A 21770-nucleotide genomic window follows, 5' to 3' on the forward strand; every position below is an offset into this window, starting at 1 on the left:
GTGGCCATGTTGGGGGGATGTTTGACCAACTTATCCTAGAGTAATGAAGTATTGTACCTGCCCTGCATACCACCTAGATAGGGCATGAGTTTAGAGTAGGGAGAGAGATGAAGTATTTTTGCAAACATTATTTCTTCTGTGCCTGTATATAGTTGTGAGTTTTAAATAAATCCTTTGATTCTTGAAGGAGAGAAGTCCCACCGTACCACATAGTCCCCCCAACTGCTTGGAAACACTAGGAGTGGGTCAAGTAATTCCTAGGGAGGAGAAAGTAGTAAAATGTCCAGTTGCCAATTTTCCATGAGAAGCCCCAAAGATCCCTGGGAAACCACGAGAGAGGTTCCTAGTGATGCCAGAAGGAGGTTAGGAGGTTGTGTCACCTAACCTGAGCCCAAGACAGGGACAGTGGTGGCAACAACACCCTGAGGCAGTGTAATGGAAAGCCCTTTCAAATGTCAGGTCAGAATCACAGGAGGGAAAGGCAGAGTGAGGCCTACCTGCTGACACAGTCTGCCACAGTGAGCCCAGTCTGCCATAGTGAGCTAGCTCACAGTTTTTTGCTTTCAGCTGACACATTTTTCTCTTAGCTCAGGAAGGATGGCCCCAGACCATACTAATTTAAGCAGTAGCATATTCAGAAGATTCACTGATGCATGGGAAGAGAGCAAGTTCCATTTAGGTTTTAAGAGGTCTTTAAGAGACGGGTTCCATATGCTACACCATCTCTTGGTAACAGTATAGGATTTGCTATGTCACAAAGCAAGGAAAGTATAGTAAAGTACAGTAAGTAAAATACTTATGTGAGTGCAAGGATAAGAATCTTGTATAATGCCCTGAGTTACTGGAAGCAAGATAATCTGTTGTTATGATGCAGTGACCTACTGAACTTGGGTGTACACTTTTCCTTGCTTTGTATATGTCACAAAGATTATCTTGATCAGGATTTGGCCTCTCCACTTTGAGGTGGCATAGTTTGGGATGCCTCGGATGCACCCGAAGCTGCCTGTCTGTATCCAGCCTATGAATATGCTTAAACTGTTAATGTGGAAAAGCTCTGAAACAGCTCTTTGGACAATGGTGATTGATCTCAGAGAGGACAAGACCTTGCTATCTCACCTCTCCCTTTGAATCATCTAGAACAGGGGTTCCCAAACTGGTCCCGGTCAGTGGCCTGTTTGCAACCGCACCACCACTTCCTGCCCTTTGACACCCCCCTGCTGCCACTGCCCCCCCTGCCCTCACAGCACTGCAATGCGCCACTCCATCACCCCCCCCCCCAGCATGATGAGGCTGGGCTCACCACCACCACCAGGGCCCATCCCCTCCCTTCCTTTCCCCAGTGCCGTGCTCCACCCCCTCCCACACCTGTGCAATCAGAGGAGGCTCAGAGGCCCTACCTGCTTTGACAGGGCTCGGTCTGATTCAAAGTTGTTTGAAGAGCAGGCTGGAAGAGGAGGAGTTTCACCCCTCCCTCACTTCCTTCAGCGCACTCTTCAAATAACTTCCAATCATGCTAGCCCTGCAGAAGTGGCTCAAGTCTCTTTGCGGTGTCCCTCTGATCCCATGGGGGAGGGGAGGGGCTGGTGATGGGGCTCAGCTCTTTTCTTTCTTTCTTTCTTTCTTTCTTTCTTTCTTTCTTTCTTTCTTTCTTTCTTTCTTTCTTTCTTTCTCAGTCTTTTCCCCTGTCTTGCTTCCTTCTTTCTTTCTCTTTCTTTCTGTCAGTTGGTCTTTTCCCGTCTTCCTTCCTTCTTTCTTTCTTTCTCTCAGTCACTCTTTTCCCCTGTCTTCCTTCCTTCTCTCTCTCTTTCTGTCAGTCTTTTCCCATCTTCCTTCCTTCTCTCTTTCTCTCTCTTTTTGTCAGTCTTTTCCCCTGTCTTCTTTCTTTCTTTCTTTCTTTCTTTCTTTCTTTCTTTCTTTCTTTCTTTCTTTCTTTCTTTCTTTCTTTCTTTCTTTCTTTTCCTCTGTCTTCCTTCCTTCCTTCTCTCTCTCTCCTTCTATCAGTCTTTTCCCGTCTTCCTTCTTTCTCTCTCTTTCTGTCAGTCAGACTTTTCCCCTATCTTTCTTCCTTCCTTCCTTCCTTCCTTCCTTCCTTCCTTCCTTCCTTCCTTCCTTCCTTCCTTCCTTCCTTCCTTCCTTCCTTCCTTCCTTCCTTCCTTCCTCCCTCCCTCCCTCCCTCCCTCCCTCCCTTTCTTTCTGTCAGTTGGTCTTTTCCTGTCTTCCTCCCTCCCTCCCTCCCTCTCTCTCTCTTTCTGTCAGTCAGTCTTTTCCTCGGTCTTCCTTTTTCCTCTCTCTCTCTCTTTCTGTCAGTCAGTCTTTGCCCGTCTTTTCTTTCTTTCTTTCTTTCTTTCTTTCTTTCTTTCTTTCTTTCTTTCTTTCTTTCTTTCTTTCTTTCTTTCTTTCTTTCTTTCTTTCTTTCTTTCTCTCTCTCTCTCTCTCTCTCTCTCTCTGTCATTCTTTCTCTCTCTCTGTCATTCTTTCCCCCTGTCTCTCCTTCTTTCCTTCCTGCCTGTCTGCCTGCCTGCCTGCCATTTCATGTTTCCCCAGGCTGAGATCATTTTATATTTTTAGTTTTCTGCTGTGTGATTCTTGAGCTTTTTCTTTGTTTTATTTTTAAATTTACATTGCAAAATCCCACTATTATCCTACCTTTCCAAAACAAAACATTGCAAAAGTTTTAAGCATGTTTGCACATAATTTTTTGTCTCCTGGCTCCACCCCCAAAGTCTCCTGGCTCCACCCCCAAATTTTAGTGGGCCACAAAGGAGAAATGTAAAAACTGGGCCACGGGGGGGGGGGGGAGTTTGGGAAACCCTGATCTAGAAGGAATGAAAAACTTCACAGTAGAACATATTCATAGAAGAAGTGTAAGGTTCTTAATATTGTGCTTCCTAAAATACCCTTTCTCAATTCTGCAATTTGTGCAACAATGTAAACGGATGTTCTGGGAATTCCTCAAATCTCTGTGGATAGTAGCTGGGGAAACTGATGCAAGGAGCCAGAACATTTTCAGATACTTTGATGTTGATTATAGCTGTATTAAGATTGAATCCAAAATTATCTGAATAATTTTCTGATGGCATTATTGTATGTAGGTGCATAATATATAGACTTGCTGTTTCCTTTAGAGTGCTACTCTTTAAATATACACATTAGCTTGATTGCTATGCAACAGGAAAGTTTAAAATAGTTCACAGCGAGGTGCTGATGAATCATTTTGCCCTCTTTTTGCTGAGAAATAAAGTGCCTTCTTTTGTTGTGAACTCTATGTTAAATTGATTGGAAAGTTGCCTCCCATTAAAATGTAAATCTACAGAACAGCCAAATTGTTTACCCTTTCTGGAGCACCTGCCACTACTGTGCAGTACTGGTTATTGTATAAATGATTAATTTTGGGAAACAGGGATGGCTTGTGAAAATTTTGTGAAAGGGCATGTTAAACCTCTGAGCCATGTTTGAATAATTTAGATAACTCACTCCTCAAACTACACTACCATGTTCTGAATTTCTTTTTACTGAAGAAGTTTTACTTTGCGGTAAGTCATTTTAGGTTTTCACTAACTTATGTCTGAATCCCAGGTTTGTGTCAGAAAAAGTAGATTATGTTTGTCTAATTATTTCACTCTCTGGCCCAATCAAGAGAAGCACAGAGAGAGATCTGCATTAAAGACTGCTCTTCAGGAAAGGTTTTGGTTGAAGCCATAGTGCCCATGGGTGTCACATTGGGGACCCCTACCATAAGATTTATACAGCTACTGAAAGACATGAAATTTGACAGGTGGTAATGTTACTGTTTTCACAAATGTAATGAATATTATTCAACTCTAGGATATCTTCTTGGAGGACACGTGTTGCGCTTATTTCATGGTCATGACGAGTGTTTGACAGTCCCATCTACAGAACAGAATGATTCACCTCACAAGTGAGTTACTGTATATTTTATACTTTTGTACATTTTATTTCACAATATTATCTGGCTACTGCTATGATAGTGAGAATCTGAACACATATCTCCCAAGTCCTAGTCTTGCACTCTAATCACTGCAATAAAATGACTCCACAATTAATAGATGTAATCAAAGGTATCAGTATTAGTTCTAGCAAGGCACAATTCCAAATACACATGCTGTCTGCAAAGGTGAAAATCTGAGTCCTAATTTGTCTATTGGGCATGCAGTGACAAGTAAGAAAACTACATAAACCTGGTGATTTCACTAAAATAAATGCAATTATTTTATAGGTAAAATGTAAATCCTAAATAAATAAGCACAAAAACAAACCATAATTTGTGTGTGTGTGGGGGGGGGGGACAAATATGATACATGGCCAGTGAAAAGAAATCAGAAATACACTGAAGTTGTGCATAGCAGTATGATACACAACATCCCACCTTCTAATCACCAAAACTCCAGCCCATCTAGTTAAAATCTACACCCTCTACACCTTATTATTCATTGTTTTTCGCTGAGCATAACCCCAGCTGTAGGGTGACCAACTCCAGGTGGAGAAATTCTTGGAGATTTGGGGGCGGAGTTTGGGGAAGGGAGGGTTTGGGAAGGGGAAGGACCTCAGCGGTTTATAATGCCTTTGAGTCTAGACTCCAAAGCAAATATTTTCTCTGGGGGAACTGATCTCTGTGATCTGGAGATCAATTATAATTCCAGAAGATTTCCAGGCTCTAACTGGCATCCCTAAGTTAGGTACAGAAACATGTGAAGTTCCAGGCTACACAGGAGTTCACAGTCTAAATCCCTTCTCTCCATGTGCTATGGTCCCAAACCACATTGGGACTGTATGCACTGAAGAAGAACGCAGTTGCTGAACATTACTCTCCACCTGATCCAGGGACACCACCAGAGAAAATATGTGTGCTTTGGCATTCCAAGAAATTCATATCTATCTGTTCAGAGGTCTAGTAGCTCTGGAAGAAGGGTCAAAAGCATTCTTAAAAGCCAGGTCAACTGTTGCTAAGAGGAAATGAGAGGCTGCTGCTAAAGACGTGAGGGCTTCTAAGGAAAAGAAGGAAAGGAAGAAAAAGGCATTTTATATCTAAAGCATCACAATGTTTGTTGAGGGAGAAACTTATATCCTGTTCTGCAGTTTTATATCTTTTTCAAACATCAAAGGCATCCCACCCTATTATTAGAAGTGACAAACATTTCTACTTATCCAATTATGAACATTTAAAATTATTTTATTTTGTGGAATCACCATGATTGTTATTTCTACCCCCCACGCCCCAAAAAACAACCCTTGTCCATCAGGCTTTCATCAAAGGAACTTTACTATTACACCTTCAGTATTTGCACAGATATGTGCAAGGCCGTTTGGTTTGTTATATGATCAAGGCAGCTGTTCTTGCACATTGTTATATTTTTGTCATTAGTTATACAGTATCCCACCTCTGTCTTCTAGTCGAACAATCTGTTTATTGCCCTCACCATACCTCTGATCTCCTGAGATCACATGTTGAGACTGCTTCCACTTAAAAGAAAGATGCTTTTTTTGTTTATAATAGCCATACCAAAAGAGACCTTACTTAGGATCAGGGCTTTTTTTTTTTTAGCAGGAATGCAGTTCCGCCTGGCTTGGTGTCAAGGTGTGGCCTAATATGCAAATGAGTTCCTGCTTGACTTTTTCTACAAAAAAATTCCTGCTTAGGATACTTGAAAATAATCAAATTGGAGTTCTTCAAGAGTCAAGAGACCAAATTTGGAGACAGATCAATAGAAAACAAGTAATAGTATTATAAAAACATTAACACACTCATGACTTTTAACATAAATCAAATTATGAATAGTGAACAAAATAATATATTTTTAAAAGTGCAAATTCCTTCCTAAACCTTGCTTGATAGCAGAAATAATTATCATTGCAAGATTTGTCAGCTGCATGTTGGTATATAGCAGTGGAGCACCCTTTGTTATATTTTGTAGTTTAATACTTTGGGTTTTATTTTAAAGGTGGGGGATACATTGCTGCTAGAAGGCTGCTAGTAACAGCCTCTGGTGTTTTTAGAACAGTCTATTTGAGCTGTATTACAAAGGCTCTTTTCTGAAATATTTTTGACAAGTCAGAAAAGAAGTTAATTACTTTAGCTTTTTCATTGTTAGATTTGGTAGAATAATTTCAGCATTTCTAACAAGAACAAGAGAGTTGTATGATACATATCATTATAGAACACTATAAAACAATGAACAAAAGCTTAAACATTGGCTAGGATATATAATCATTATAATTGTCAAAAGGAACATTGATGATGTGCTGAGCAGAATACAGAAAATACAAAAAAGATACATTGTGCCAGTCTTCTCAAGCATATCTTCTTTCTATTGTACTACAACAAAAAGTTACAAATGTTTGAAGAGTTGTTCAGGTAATTTAAGATAAATGCTAAGACACAGAAATAAATTAATGAGGTCAGAAACCTGTAATGATTTTACTTCTATAATGCAGGGGATCCAATTTTGTTGATCCTGTTGGCATTTTCAGAATTTTGAGAATGGTTGATGGACCCCATAACAAAATGGCTCCCATGGGAGTTGGACCAATCACAGCAACCAAATAGTGGAGACAGGCAACCTGCCAGTATCTATGGAGATTAGGTCTGAGACTAGGCAGAAACATGGATGAGGTCAGGAATGACGTCAGAGAGGTGGATCCAACCATCCTCCAATACCTTTCCTAGAATTGCCAGGTCCCCTTACCTTGCTGTTGGGGGCCTTTGGGGGTTGTTTCTTGGGGTGCTGGTAAAACTGGAAGTGGCCCAAAAATATGAAGTGAGATGCAGCCATTTGAGTGGTCCCTTTTGCTAGTGGAAAGCAAAAAGAACACTCAAATGGCTGCTTCGGGGGTAGCGCTTCCAGGTTCTTGGGCCACTTCCAGTTTTTCATTTTGGGCCACTTCCAGTTTTTCATTGTCGTTTTGGAGTCGGGTTTTCCCCTGCCAGCCAGCTGGCTAGCAGTGGGGAAGCCCTCCCTAAATCAGGGGATCCTTCTCTTGGACTGGGAAGCTGGGATTCCTATTCCTCTGGCCTTAGGAAACTTCTTCCATTTTAAGTGGCTCTTCTTCCAATAAGAACCACATAAATTGGAGGAAGGTTTTTTTTAGATTGGAGGAAGTCTTCAAACATGTATTCAAACATGTTCCAAAAGTGAAGTATAAATACTTAAATAAACTTGGCTCAGTGGAGTGGTAGGATACAAGTAGGATCCACACTAGGATCCATAGGATTGTTCAGGGCAGAATCAAGCAAGGTATAAAATAGGAAAAGATCACTGCTTAAGAAAATACTTTGGTAAAGAGGGCATTGGGCCAGCAGGTGTCCCTGAAGCCAGGCGGATTGGATGACATATGGAAGAAGCCTCTGGAACTGCTGACACTATGTCCTAGGACTGAGTCCTGATAGCACAGGACACCATTCCGTCCCCCAAGTCATCCCCTACGGCCTAACTGTCCTGGTTTATTAGGGCAGACTTTATAGAAGACTTGAAGTTTTGGTAAGTATTTACATGATTCTCAGGGCTTCTCTTTCTCTAAATAATTCATAAATCACGTACATTGTATCCTATGTATTTGTCCTGCATTTGCAATTAAACATGTTTAATGTGCCTGTGCCTTTGAAAATCAGGCCAACATAGTATAGAATTTCTTTTTCATTCCTAAGTATTCAGAATAGAATTCTAGTTCTTCTCAATCCTTGTAGCAATCCTATAGATTAATATTAATCTATGTTAATCTCATGCAGTTCAGAAATAAAGTATAGTTAAAAATGCTGTCTTTATTTGGTGATCCCAAATCAATACCCTGTTTAAATGTCAGTAACTGGTTTGAATCATACCGTGGGAAAATCATTGCTTTCTAAAGTGCTACGGGACTTGAATTTTGACTTGACAAATGCTTCCAAACTTTGAATCTGGTAATTTAATTAGCCAATGTGTGCAAATTATTTTCCGACTCTGGCTAGCCTCCTTGGACACCATGTGACTGATAGGTTGGGGGAAAATCTATTTAAAAAATCACCAATCAACAATACAAAAAGTATTGTCATTATAGTCAGGGTAAAATATAGACTTTTTATTTTTATGCCATAATAAATTCTTAGAGATGTTTATTTCACCTTACATGTACAGCTCAGTGTGCATGTGTAAAGTGCCATCACTTCAGAGCTGAAAATCCACATTGGATCCAGCCGAATTGGCACATTACTGGCCAGTCTCAAACCTACCCATTTTGGTTAAGATTATTTAGAGGGCAGTAGCATTACAGTTACAGAGCTTTCTGGAGGGCACTTCCATCCTAGATTGCCATCAGTCTGGCTTCCGCCCAGGTCATGGGGTGGAGACAGTACTGGCCACTCTGGTGGATGACCTCCTTGGCATCTGGACCGAGGCGGTTCAGTGGTACTGATGTTGTTAGATCTATTGGCTGGGTTTGATACGGTCAACCATCAGTTGCCTTGCCGATGCAGGGATTCAGGGGTTGGCCTTGCAATGGCTTTCCTCTTTCCTTTCTCGTCAGGGACAAAGGGTGTCGATTGGGGGACAGTTGTCCCAGAGACACCCGCTTAATTGTGGTGTGCCTCAGTGGGCGGTGCGCTCCCTGATGTTGTTTAACATCTATATGTACCCCCTTGCTTAGATTGCCCGGAGGTATGGGCTGGGTTGCCATCAGTACGCTGATGACACCCAGCTCTATCTACTGATGGATGAGCAGTCTGGCTGTGTCCCAGATAATTTGGACCTGGTGCTGCAAGCTGTGGCAGGATGGCTCAGGTTGAGCCAACTGAAGCTGAATCTGACTAAGACAGAGGTCCTTTGCCTGAGTCACAGTGGTCCGGGCAGGGAAATTCCCCTACCAGCTTTTGATGGTGCACCACTGATAGCGGTGCCTAAAGTCAGAAGCTTGGGGGTGCTACTGGAGCCTTCTTTAACAATGGAGGTCCAGATAGCAGCCACTACTAAATCCGCCTTTTTTCAACTTCGGCGGGTAAGACAGTTGGTTCTCTTCCTAGAGCAAAGCGACCTGGCAACTGTGATCCATGCAACAGTCACCTCGAGATTGGACTTCTGTAATGTCCTTTACATGGGGCTGCCCCTGTCTCGAACCTGGAAACTACAGCTAGTGCAGAATGCAGTGGCCAGGCTGCTACTGGGGCTCCCCAGGTGGGAGCACATTCAGCCGGGGCTTTGGGAGCTGCACTGGCTGTCAATAGTATACCGGATTTGCTACAAGGTGCTGGTTATTACCTTTAAAGCCCTATATGGTTGAGGACCTGTTTACCTTAGGGACCATCTCTCCTCACACGTTCCCCAGAGGGTACTTAGATCTGGAACACAAAATCTATTAGTGATCCCTGGGCCAAGGGAGGCAAGATTGAAATCCACCAGAGAGAGGGCCTTCTTGATTGCTGCCCCCTGTTGGTGGAACCAGTTGCCAGAGGAAGTTAGGGCCTCGCGGGACCTTGCCCAGTCCTGCAAGTCCTGCAAGACAACACTATTCCGGCTAGCCTTTAATTGATTCTGGAGTACCGATATAGCAGTAAGGAATGATACCTAATAAATACTGAACACCATTGGAAATGAAATGACATCAAATGATATTAGCACCTGACTGTTTTAATGTTTTACTTTTTAACTTAAATTGATGTAATTAATGTGTTGAATTAATGGGTTGAAATGTTATTGTGATTTTGTTGGTTGTGAGCCTCGCTGAGCCTGTTTCGGCGGGGAGGGCAGGACATAAGTCTAATAAACCATAAATCATAAACCCATAGGGTTTTAAAGACAAGAGAAGACAGTTTGTGTTTGCCATTACCTGCCTTTACATGTGGCCCTGAATTTCCTTTGTGGTTCTCCCATCCAAGTACTAAACAGGACCAACCCTGCTTAGCTTCTGAAATTTGATGATATTGGACTAGCCTGTGCCATCCAGGCAGGGCTTTTTTTGTAGAAGAAGCCCAGCAGGAACTCATTTGCATATTAGACCAAACCCCCTGATGTCACCATTGTTTCGCAAAGGGCTTTTATGTGGGAAAAGCCCAGCTGGAGCTCATTTGCATATTAGGCCACAGTCCCTGACACCAAGCCAGTTGAAACTGTGTTCCTGTGCATTCCTGCTCAAAAAAAGCCCTGCATCCAAGTATGAAGAAGATGATATTGGATTTATATCCCACCCTCCACTCTGAATCTCAGAGCGGCTCACAATCTCCTTTATCTTCCTCCCCCACAACAGACACCCTGTGAGATGGGTGGGGCTGAGAAGACTCTCACAGCAGCTGCCCTTTCAAAGACAACCTCTGCCAGAGCTATGGCTGACCCAAGGCCATTCCAGCAGGTGCAAGTGGAGGAGTGCAGAATCAAACCCGGTTCTTTCAGATAAGAGTCCGCGCACTTAACCACTACACCAAACTGTATGGTTCAGATATAATGCCAAACAGTGGCCTGCTGTTACATGAACAAGCCCTAGGCTTGCATACACCTGGCATATTCAGCTCACATTAATAACTTCTTGTTTTATTCACCAAAAGTAAAAAGTTACATTCAGATGGTAAACTATTATTTTTGCTTGCCTTTTAAGCTGAAATTAATAAACTGTGAATAATTTTTTTTGCTATGCAGGTTTGAAGGGCAAACACAAACCATTTTTTTTGGGGGGGGGGCTGTAAAGGCTAACTATTATTTGAGCTAAATTGGAAGTCATTAATTGAATCCATGTAAGTCTATTGCCACAAAAATAAACAGGAGCTTTAATGCTTCTTGAAATATGATCGGTCATGAAGATCTGTGCTTTCATCACATCCAATTTAGATTGCTGTAAATTGCTACCAAGCTTTGTCACTTTCTCCTTATCTACAATTACTTCACATCAGGCAATAATTCATACCTTCAGGTTAGTGGCACAGTCATGGGTGTATGCATGGCTGTACACTGTGCAAACATTTTCATGATTGACTTAGAGCAGTGTTTCCTCTGTTGCTGCCCACAAAAACCTCTCCTGTACTTGAGCGTTACCAATGAGATTTTCATTATATGGATACATGGTTGAGACAATCTTGAGCCTGGACCAGTCAACCCAAAAGGTCCATTTTCTGAGCATCACTGTACAACCATATAACAGGAATTGTCTTGTATTGCATTGAAAACATATATCCATATGCTCCCACTAATCATCCTGAGCATAGCGCATAATCCATTGTCTGGCACCAAGCAGTCAGTTTTAACTGCATTTGCTCCAGCTCCTTAGATAGGGATCCACACCTGAAAGATTTATAAAAGGCATTCCTGAGTGGAGAAACAGAGATAACGCCATACTGGGGATATGTACTAGTTAAGGAGATTGAGTCTGGGAGGGGCCATGAAGGAGCTATAAAAGATCCTTAAATGTATGGATGTGTTGCTGGTGACCAAGATCAAGATATTTCATACTATAGTGTTCCCCATTACTATGTATAGGTGTCAAAATTGGTCAATGAAAAAAGCTGACAAAAAAATAAATTCATTTCAAATTAAGTGTTGGGAGAGAGTTTAATAGATAATGTGGATTACCAAAAAGACAAATAAATTGGTTATAGATCAAATCAAGCCTGACCTTTTCCTAGAAGCTAAAATTATAAACTGAGGCTATCATTCTTTTGTCATGTTATGAGAAGACAAAAGTCACTGGGAAAGACAGTAATGCTAGGAAAACTTGAAGGCAACAGAAGAGGAAGACCCAACATGATATGGGCGACCCAATTAAAGAAGCCTCGGTTTGTAAGATATGAGCAAGGCTGTTAATGATAGAACATTTTGGAGGTCATTAATTCATAGGGTCACTGTAAGTCAGAAGTGACTTGATGACACTTAACATACACACAATGTCCAGACATGTTGAGTTGCCTTTACTCCAACTACTCAAATGGCTATCCATTAACCCCACCCCACACTATTATAAAATGGGCCTGAAATATATAACAACAGAATGCCCCCAGTTATCACCCAGTTGTCAGCTCAAACCAATCCAATGCATCATTACTGAAATGCACTCCATCCTAGAAAATATTTATTTGCTTAAATATTTTATCCCTTCTACCTTTCCCCTGTGAGGGATTCAAAGTGCTTCACAAAATGAAGTATGCAAAAATACAATGTAAATAATACCACTTTCTCACATGTCTTGGGTGGCTTTTCCTTGTTTAGAGATAGCTCCTTAACCTAATATAGCTTCTTACAAACAAAAGGATATATCTTCTATTAAAAATTGCAGTATTCAGAAGTCAAGGGAGCAGTTTTCACTCTATAAGGATATTCTGTTTCTGATTAGACACCAACAAGATTTTTTGGAAATAAGCTTCTGAGAGTGAAAGCTCCCTTTTTTCAGATACTGGCATCTGATGAAGGGAGCTTTGGCTCTTGAAAGCTTATGCATCAATAATCTTGTTGGTCTCTAAGATGCTATTAGACTCGAATCTAGCTGTTATACTAGAGACAAACACGGCTGCCCTCTGAAACTATCTTAACAAAACCAGTGATTCTGATCTTGGATCGCAGTAAACATTAATTGATTGAACAAAACCAGCGACTCCACAACCCATTGCAGGGTGTTAACTAGCATAGCATAGCTAATAAATGCTCTTGTTATTGCTTGGTTATTGATTTTTTTCCATAATTACATTTCACTCAGTATTTCTTGCATTTCATGACTTCTTGATGCTGCTGCTTGTTTGCAAAGTGAGGTTCCATTAATAATATCTGGAAAAGTAGGAACTTAACCATGAAAGCAATGCTGGAATAAAATTTTGTCAGTTTTTAGCATGTCACAAGATGCCTGTTTATAACTGAATATAAATGGAAGAGGAAAGAAGTGTGCATTCAGATAGTACCCAACCATAGTTCAGTGTTATAGATTAAGGCTATAGATGAAGTATGTTTTGTGAATGAAAGCATTTTTTGAGTGCTCAGTGAAATGTATCAGAAGTATTGATTTACTGGATTTAGATTCACATAGATTCTTTGTAAAATCTAATTTTCTAAATAAAAATCTATCTGCAGACGGGTATTTTATGAAGCAGGAGGAGCTGGTGCACGTGCAAGGTCGTTGTGGAGAGTAGAACCTCTTCGTATAAGGTATTTTGATCTTATCTCCATTAAATTATATTGAGATTATTTTAAGTATAGCTTCTCATCTTGATTCTGTAAATAGTAAATTCAAGCAGTTTTTTTGTCTTGTGGCATGCCCGTACTAATCAGTGCCAGCTCTAGCAGGGGGAAACTGAGGTGTTTTTGAGACTGCAGCAATATTCCCAGCTGCTCATTTGCCCAGAGACCTGTTGCTTCTGCTCTCTCTATCCAGGAACTGGAGGCTTTCTTCCTTATGCTCTCTTCTCCCAGGATGTTAAAAATAACTCAACAGTGTGGCAAACCAAGCACGCCTTATAGGAACTTCCCAAACTCTCATGAGATTCTTTCTTCTTGTGAGAGTTTAGTATCATTTTGATTGCCTAGACAATCATTAATCAATGAAATTGGAAACTGTCCAGAAGTTACAGTTGGTAGAGAATGCTGCAGCAAGAGTAATGACTGGAATGGACTGTAGAACCATATTACTCCAGTCTTGTTCCACATGTGATGGCTTCCAGTTTGCTTCCAGGCTCAATTCAATTGGTATTGACTAGGGATGGGCATTAACTGGGAAAATGTGGTTTGGTTCACAGTTCATGGCATGCCCAGTTCGCAAACCACAAACTGTCATAAACTTTTAGGGGCTAAATGAACTGGTTCTGTTAATGAAGTTGGTGATGTGGTAGTATGGCTCCCTGGAGTGCTAGAGACACCAATCTCACAGATAATCCCTGGCTGACTCTCTTTTACCTGCCCTCCAGGTTTGGTGAGGATTGGATTTACAAGGTCCAAGTTACAATCTCCCAAAGAAGGTGTCCCCAGGAAAGTGCTTTCTGGAGAAATGGCAGGCACAGGTTCAGAAGGTTCAGGAGTATATAGAACAGATCCTGTGCAAACTAGAGACACCACACTTGTCAGAGATCTCTAGCTGTCTCTCCTCTACCTGCTGTCCATATTTGGTGAGGATTGGACTTGCAGGGTCCAGGTTATACCCCCACAAAGAAGGTGCCTCCATTGTTTCCAATGGAGGGAAAAAACAGCAAAAAAGCAAGGGCAATAGAAGGGAACAGAATCAAAGTCCTAGGGCGTTTTCGCACAGACCTTAATCAGCAGCGACGCTCCTCTTCACTGCGCAGGATCAGCGCGGATTTCGCACTAATTGCCCCGGAGCACCCGGAAGAGCCGGAAAGTCCCGCGGCTTTTGCAGCGCAAATGGAAACTGGTTTTTGGTGGTTTCTGTTTGCGCCGCAAATGACGCGGGACTTTCCGGCTCTTCCGGGTGCTTCGCGGCAATTAGTGCGAAATCCGCGTCGATCCTGCGCGGTGAAGAGGGGCGTCGCTGCTGATTAAGGTCTGTGCGAAAACGCCCCTAGAGAATCTCTGCAGTAGAAACTGAAAGTCGGGGACATTTTTGAATAAGATCAAACCAGAGGATCTCTGCAGTAGAAACTGAAGGGGGGCATTTTTGCAAGCCCAGCAGAAGCAGTGCCATTGTGGCAATGCCAGCTCATCATGACAGATGTCAAACACAGAAACACAATCCAAGCAAGAGGGGTGGGTGGGATTTTACAAATTCAGTGCAAGAAAATGAGAAGTGAACGCAGAGGAATGCCAGCAAAGGGAGGTAAACCCTTTTGAAACTATCAGCAGGGTTTCCAAGGCTGGGGAATTCTGCCCTCTGTTGCTTTGAAGTTTGGTAAGCATTTTTTTGAATGGAGACAGTCTGTCTGGAAATGTATCCATTCATGAACCGCCACAAACCTCCATGGAAAGTTTGTGCCAGTTGACCTGACACAAACTTTAGTTTGTGAGCTGGTTCATGCCCATTCCTAACTTTTAAAGCCCTGTACACCCTGGGACCAATATACCTTAAGGGCTGCCTTCTCCCATACGAACATACCTACTCACATCTTCAGAGGCCCTACTTTGGTTGCTCCCGCCACCTGAGACTAGATGTGTGGTGATCCAAGAGAGAGCCTTCTCCATCATGACACCAAAACTCTGGAACTCTCTCTCCAGAGAGATTCGTCTGTTTTCCTCTATTGGTATATTTTGCCAGCAGGTAAAGACTTGTTTTGTTTCATCTGACATGGTTTCATCTGTAATAGTTATTGGCCCTCCTTCTGGTGGTGTTCATGTGTAGAGGTATGCACAAAAAAATTGGTATTTTTTGGTTTCGGGTATATTGATTCCCAAAAATATTGCTATTTCTCAATAGCAGTATGGTATTGGGATTCAGGGAAATATTCAGGACTGCCATTATTTTTCTCCATAGTCATTTCCCCCCCTAATAGTCAATGGTCCCATAGGCTATAATGGAGAATCAATCTAGATGTATCTGGGGCTCTGGGGTGGCTGCTTTTGAGGTAGGGGCATCACATCTAAAAAAATCCACTAATTTTCAAAAGGATTGGACCAGGGGGTCCAACTCTATGGGCCCCAGAAGATGGTTCCCCCATCCCCCATAGTTTCCAATAAAGATGGAAAAGGGGGATGTTTCTCACTGCTGCACACAGACCTGACTAAGAGGCTTCTCTTGCCTTGCATTTTAAACCCCTGGGCAGGAGAAGTTGGCCTCAAGATCTGTGTGCAGTGTAGAAATCTCTCACTGCCATACACAGACCTTTGCTGGGTGTCATGGGTCAGTCAAGGCTCACTGAGGACTCCTCAGGAGAAGAAGACTGCACAGGAGAAGAGAAACCAGATCCGAGTCATCAGAAGCCAGCATGCTGGAGGACAAACTCTAGGTTGATCAAAATTCACAGCCAATGGTTGGCCACAAGCAGGACTCCGGGGGAGATAACAGAGTGCTTGCCTCCTGACCCAACACCAGCTGTTTGAGTAGTTGCAGAATTAATCCTGAGCAGCTGGCTGCAAATTGGACCCTTAGGCATATGCCTACAAAAACCATCCAAGGAAGGCTATTAGACATGGAAGCAACACATTTATCTAACACTGACTCTGTGACCACAGCCTTGGATCCTGCCTTCCCTACGTGATCCTTGGACCAGCTTCTGACTGTTTTTTGGCTCTGCTTTACTTCTGCTCTTGTATAACCCTTGTACTGCTTGACTATGCCTCTTGGATGATCCCTCAGCAATGGCTGTCTTGGCTCTGACTTCTTGGTCTGGGCCCTTGACTCAGTCTCCCCCACTTGAACTTTGACTGCCCTCCAGGAACCCTTGGTTCTGCCTGATCCATGACACTGGGACACCCAGTCAAGGAAAGCTGGCCCGAGTATCTGTATGCAATGTAGAAATTTTCTCACTGATGCATGTAGACCTGGCTTGAGGAGTCCACCAACTGAGGCATAACGGAGCTCTCAACTCCTACTGCCCCCAACTGATCCTCTCCTTGGTAGAGCTAACCCAAATAAAACCAAAACAAAAAAAACCCCCTTTATCTGGGCTCAGCTATATTGGTAGCTGAATCTGATCTTTTGATGTGTATTTCACTGAATTAATCTCCCCCCCCTCCTCCCGCCCGCCAAATACCAGTAAGGTATCTTCTGGATATTTGTTCAGTTCAGTTTATTCTGAATACACACCCCTATTTATGTGTTTTTAATTGAATAATTTAAACAATATTTTAATTGTTTAAATGTTTTGATGGTTTTGTGTTCACTGCCTTGTGGACCCTGATTGTGCGGAAAGGCAGCATATAACAGTTTTAAACAAATAAATAGTTGAACTTTGTGAAAGGAAAGAATCTGGGAATCTCTATAGGACATCTGTGGCTTGTTGGGCTGGTTTTAGAAAACAGAAAAGTCAAGGTGTTCCAGGTGGAGAAGGCAGTGGTGGAGGTTGAGATAGAGCTTCAACAATAAAATATCTTGAGCTGATAGTATTAGCAATACATGAAAATAGTAATACTAAAAGGCTAAAAAAGATAGAAATAATGAGCAGTATTTAGATTTTTGAGCTATTTGGGGGCTTTTATCTCAGTAGAAGTTGTAAGTGGATTTAATTCTTTCTCATGGAAATTAATTGGGTCTAAAAGTAAGGTTTTTTTGGTGGAATCATACTGTTAAGATTGGGAAACAGAGGGCAAACTGTCTATTTTCACAGGAGAGGGAGAGTCAGGAAAAGCAGGAACTGGGTTTCAGCAGGAAAGAGCCCATTTAGCCTACCTGCCATAGGAGGAGATGAATGGGCATCATAAAAACCTGAGCCGGGAAGAGAGATGTGGGCTACTTCTCATTTAGCAGTTGCAGGATAATTTTTAAAAAAATGGCTGCTGGACCAATGACGTGACATTGCTTCCAAGAAACCATATATGGGACAGGTAGAGGAATGTTGCTGTCTTATGTGAGAGCCATGGTCCACTACCTCTGTGTGCCTCCCTAAGCATGAACTGGGAGGTCATCCCACAGCCTCTGAGACAATCTTCTATTTTTCATGGAAGCAAGTGGCCTGTGGGTCTTGTGTGGTGTGTCCTCTGCTGGGTCATAGGGTTCACTAGATGCCTTAATGTACCAATCATTAGCTGGGTTCAGATGAGCAGTTTAAGCCAACACAGGGACAGCTCGTAGACGGATTAAAAAATCAAGGTCAAGTGTAGACCTCTGCCTCGCATCCCGCTCCTGTACTCACCCCATCCTCCAGTGTCTCTGAGGTGGCTCAAAAGTGACTACTTTGAAAGTGGTAACAAATCCTTCTGCATGCCATCTGTCTTCCCAGGTGTCTGAATGTGGGATTGTGCAAGAGAGGGAGATTGGCAGTGTAAGCCCACAAGGCCGCCCCAAGCTGTTTCTGGTATTTTTTTATTGTACCAAGCACGTGAACACATGAGTGCATATGTGCATGACCACTGAAATGAATGGGGGGAAAAGAAAGCCAAACTGAGCTAAGGGAATGGTACACAACAACTGTGCCAAAGTGCCCCCCAAGTGGGATACGGGCAACTCAGGGGAAGTGTTTGAATGGGATTTGGCTGCTCCATTTTAAACCAACCTGATTTGGGATGCCTACTGTGCACCTGAAGCCGCCAGTCTGGACCCAGCTACTGATGGTCTTCTTAATTCCCGCCCCCCTTTTTTTCCTATGTAAACCATTTTCTTTTTTCTTTTAAGCTGGAGTGGGAGTAACATTCGCTGGGGACAGCCTTTTCGCCTTCGACATATTACAACAGGACAATTTTTAGCCCTTACAGAAGATCAAGGGCTTGTCTTGGTAGACAAAGAAAAGGCTGACACAAAATCGACTTCCTTTTGTTTCAGAGCATCAAAGGTAACACAATAAATTCCTGGTTAGCCACACGTTTTAAAAATATATATTTTTGTAGCTTCTCAAAAGTATTTTGGCATATAATTTCTCTTGTCTGTCAAATCTGAAAAAAGATACTGGGTTTAAATAATTTCTGTTACATAAATACTATAAAAAAAGAAATAAAGGTCTTTGGTTTAAATTCTCTATGAATGTTATTCTTTGAAAGATGATTCATGTCATGGCTTAGCTGGGCATAAAAGTTCTTTAAGTTCAAATCTGCTCAATATATTTAAAAAAAAGTAGTTGCTGGGGGCCAACTTAGTAAAAGGAATATGCAGTTGAGGTGCTCAATTCTTCCTGTGCCTAATACTGATATTATCCCCGAAGCTCCTTTTGCAGGTGCTTCTTTGCCAGTTCTGAAGCCCAGTTAAGAAAAAAAAAATAGTTTGGGGCAGTCTATGGGGTAGCTGGGGGGAAAGTTCAGTCTTCCTCACTTGCCATCCCCCCAAATCTTTAAATTAGAACCCACTGGATAGTGTCAACTGCTTTTATAAAGAACTTATTTTCTTACAAAAGTTTGTGCTTTAAGAACTGAAGAAAAAACTGAAAGGCAGAAAAAAAAGATATAAGTTTAGATCCATTGTAATGATGCGCAACCCATCATATATAATGAATGTGCAAACCAATAGGGCTGCTTCACTGGAACCTAATTATTAGAATGTGGATAGCTGCACATGCACATATGAATCAGCATCTATGTTGGCTGCATGTGTAGATAGGCCCGTAGTTATTGTGGGGAGGAGGGCCAGGCTGCTCTATGCAACCTCCCCTTCCCTCTTTAGGACCTCTCCATTCCCAGGCTATTTCTCCTCCATTGTAAGAGAGAGAGCACGAGAGAGCAACAGTGAGAGAGACAGAGAGAGAGCATGGGAGAGTGAAAGGAGGTGGCAACAGCAAAAGAGAGAGAGCAGGAGAAAGAGAGCAACAGTGAGTGAGAGCAGGAGAGAAAGAGCACAATAGAGAGAGTGGCAGTGAGTGTGTGAGAGAGAAAGCACGAGAATGCAACAGCGACAGTGAGAAAGTAAAAGAAAAAAGAGTGGCAGTGAGAAAGTACAAGAAGAAAGAGTGACCAGGCCTCAGATTCAGTGGGAGCTCACAGGAGCACAGCTCCTAAACCTTTCTGAAAGTTCCACCTCCTCCTTCTGAGAGTTCTACCTCCTTGTCCATTGGATAGTATGCGCAGCTGCATAACAATCCCTGGATGAGCTCCACCACCTATTTTTCTACAAAACAACCCCTGAGAGCGACAGAGAAAGAGAGCATGAGAGAGAGCAACAGCAAAAGCAAAAGCGACAGAGTGAGAGAGAGCAACAACAAGTGTGTGAGAGAGTACAAGAGAGTGACAGCAAGAGTGACAGAGAGCAGGAGAGAGAGCAAATGAGAGAGAGAGCATGAGAGAGTGACAGTGACAGTGAGAGAGAAAGCGCAAGAGGAGAGAGTGATACCAAAAGCAAGAGAGAGCAGGAGAGAGGAAGGGACAGCAAGAGAGAGCAGGAGAGAGGAAGGGACAGCAAGAGAGAGCACACAAGAGAGAGCAACAGCAAAAGTGACAGCAAGAGAGAGAGCAGGAGAGAGAGTGACAGTGAGTGAAAGAGAGCGCGCGCGCATAAGAGAGCGACAGAGAGAGAAGAGAAAGCTAGGGGGCAGCTGGCCCCTGGAAGAAGCAGCCAAGTCCTATGGACCCCCCACCCAAAATTTTATCCCCTGGATTTTTTTAAAAAAAAAATCCCAATTGATAAAAAAGCTGGGATATAACCACATGACCTGGCAGTATACAAAAGCACTAGATGACTGGGTCCAGACCAGCATTTTAAGCCAGGACAGGGACAGGATGGATGGAGGCGGTCCAAAAAAGCGCAACCATATGCACACATCTGTCCTCCGTCCCGATCCCACACTTACCCCATCCTTACGTGTCCCAGTCACATCAGAAAAATCAGTCAAGTGCCTCCAAGGCACCTTCCAGCCATCTGGCTGGCTGGGAAGTGGAAGGAACTCAGTGGTTGGGGCGCTTCAGTGCTGTGGATGCTCCTCCCAGGCGCACGCACCCCACCTATGTTCCGGCAGTAGACCATGTGCCATCTGGCTGTCCAAGGGTGCTTCTTTTTGTGCTGGCCCACTTCCTGGTTGGCACAATGCCACCCCAGGCTGCCAATCTGGACCCAGCTGATGAGTAGCACAGGTAGAGCATTCTATGGTCAAAGCTCTGCTACAGAGTACACTATCCCTGGCAGCCAGCCATCTAACAACTGAGAATGGGCCTGCAAAGCAAGTACAATATTCAGACAAATTTGTATGGGAGGTGGCAACCTTTTAGGGGCTTTAGAAGTTAGTAGCAGTACTTTGAACTGTACTTAGCATTTAAATCTATAGATTGGGACCACTGTCAGAAGGCAGAGTTTTCAGCTAACATGGAAGGCTCCCCAGATTTGGAGGAAAATCTGAAAACTTAATAATAAATAAAAAGAAGTGAAGTTAAATCTCCCAAACTATAAGAGGATTGCCTATGTAAGTGCAGAACACTTACTCCCCCTATTGCAACTGGAAAATCTGAAAACTGAAAAAAGAGATGAGGTTAAATCCCCCAAACTACAAGAGGATTGTCTTTGTGAGTGTAGAACTCCTATTCCTCCACTGCAACTGGACCATTAATGCACTGCAGTGAGGGTAGGGTTAGGTGGGCTGGGGCAGAGCTACCACAACCATTGCAAAGCTGGAGTAGGGTGGACTGGGGGGAGCTGCTACTATAGTGAAGCTGGATTTGTGAGGGGAGCCTCCACCATCATTGCCCCCCCCCCCAGTCGGAATGAAGAGGCTGACACAGTATGTTGGATAAACCAGGCCACTTTATTAAATATAACCTAATCAACTAGAATGGCAAGGGGTATAGGCCTAACAGGACAAGCCCTGGGGTCAAACAAAGGACCCCGCCTTGTCCTTAGAGGGTGAGCCACCCTGCCCCCAGCACACGCCAAATATTCTGAGCGGCCAGGCCCAAACTCTACCTCGGCCAGCATCAATCCCTCTGGAAAGATCTGCCCCAGTCAGGCTTTGCCGTGATCTATACTCCCAGCATTGAGCCATACAGCCCATCTGCAGTTCATACAGACCACCTGCACCTACTGGTACAGGGCCATAGGTGCTCCCCTGAACAAACACTGTAGCCCATACCTCATCCTGCCACCGCCAATGCCAAGCCTCTGCTTAGGCATTAGCGCCCACTGAACGGCCCAGAGCCGACCGCAACCCCTGCCTAAGCTCTTCCAAAAAGACCCGGTTACCAAGCTCAGATAAATGTATCCCATCCAGCCTATACAAATAGGCATTCTCAACTCAAATAGCCGGATGGGGCAAAAACATCCCTAATCCCCCCTCCATGACCTTCTGCAAGGCCCAATTGGCCTTG

General features: G+C 43.0%; 1 protein-coding gene across 1 annotated transcript in view; it reads left to right on the forward strand.

The window, feature by feature from the left end:
* The window catches only part of RYR3 (ryanodine receptor 3), a 721882-nt gene that overhangs the window by 212118 nt on the left and 487994 nt on the right, over positions 1–21770 (forward strand). The window contains exons 8-10 of the mRNA XM_060262621.1: positions 3826–3919; positions 13029–13103; positions 18169–18325. Coding sequence (XP_060118604.1) covers positions 3826–3919; positions 13029–13103; positions 18169–18325 — 326 coding nt within the window. The remainder of the gene's footprint in view (positions 1–3825; positions 3920–13028; positions 13104–18168; positions 18326–21770) is intronic.

This window comes from Heteronotia binoei, chromosome 21 (genome assembly GCF_032191835.1).
Source record: "Heteronotia binoei isolate CCM8104 ecotype False Entrance Well chromosome 21, APGP_CSIRO_Hbin_v1, whole genome shotgun sequence".
Lineage (NCBI taxonomy): Eukaryota > Metazoa > Chordata > Lepidosauria > Squamata > Gekkonidae > Heteronotia > Heteronotia binoei.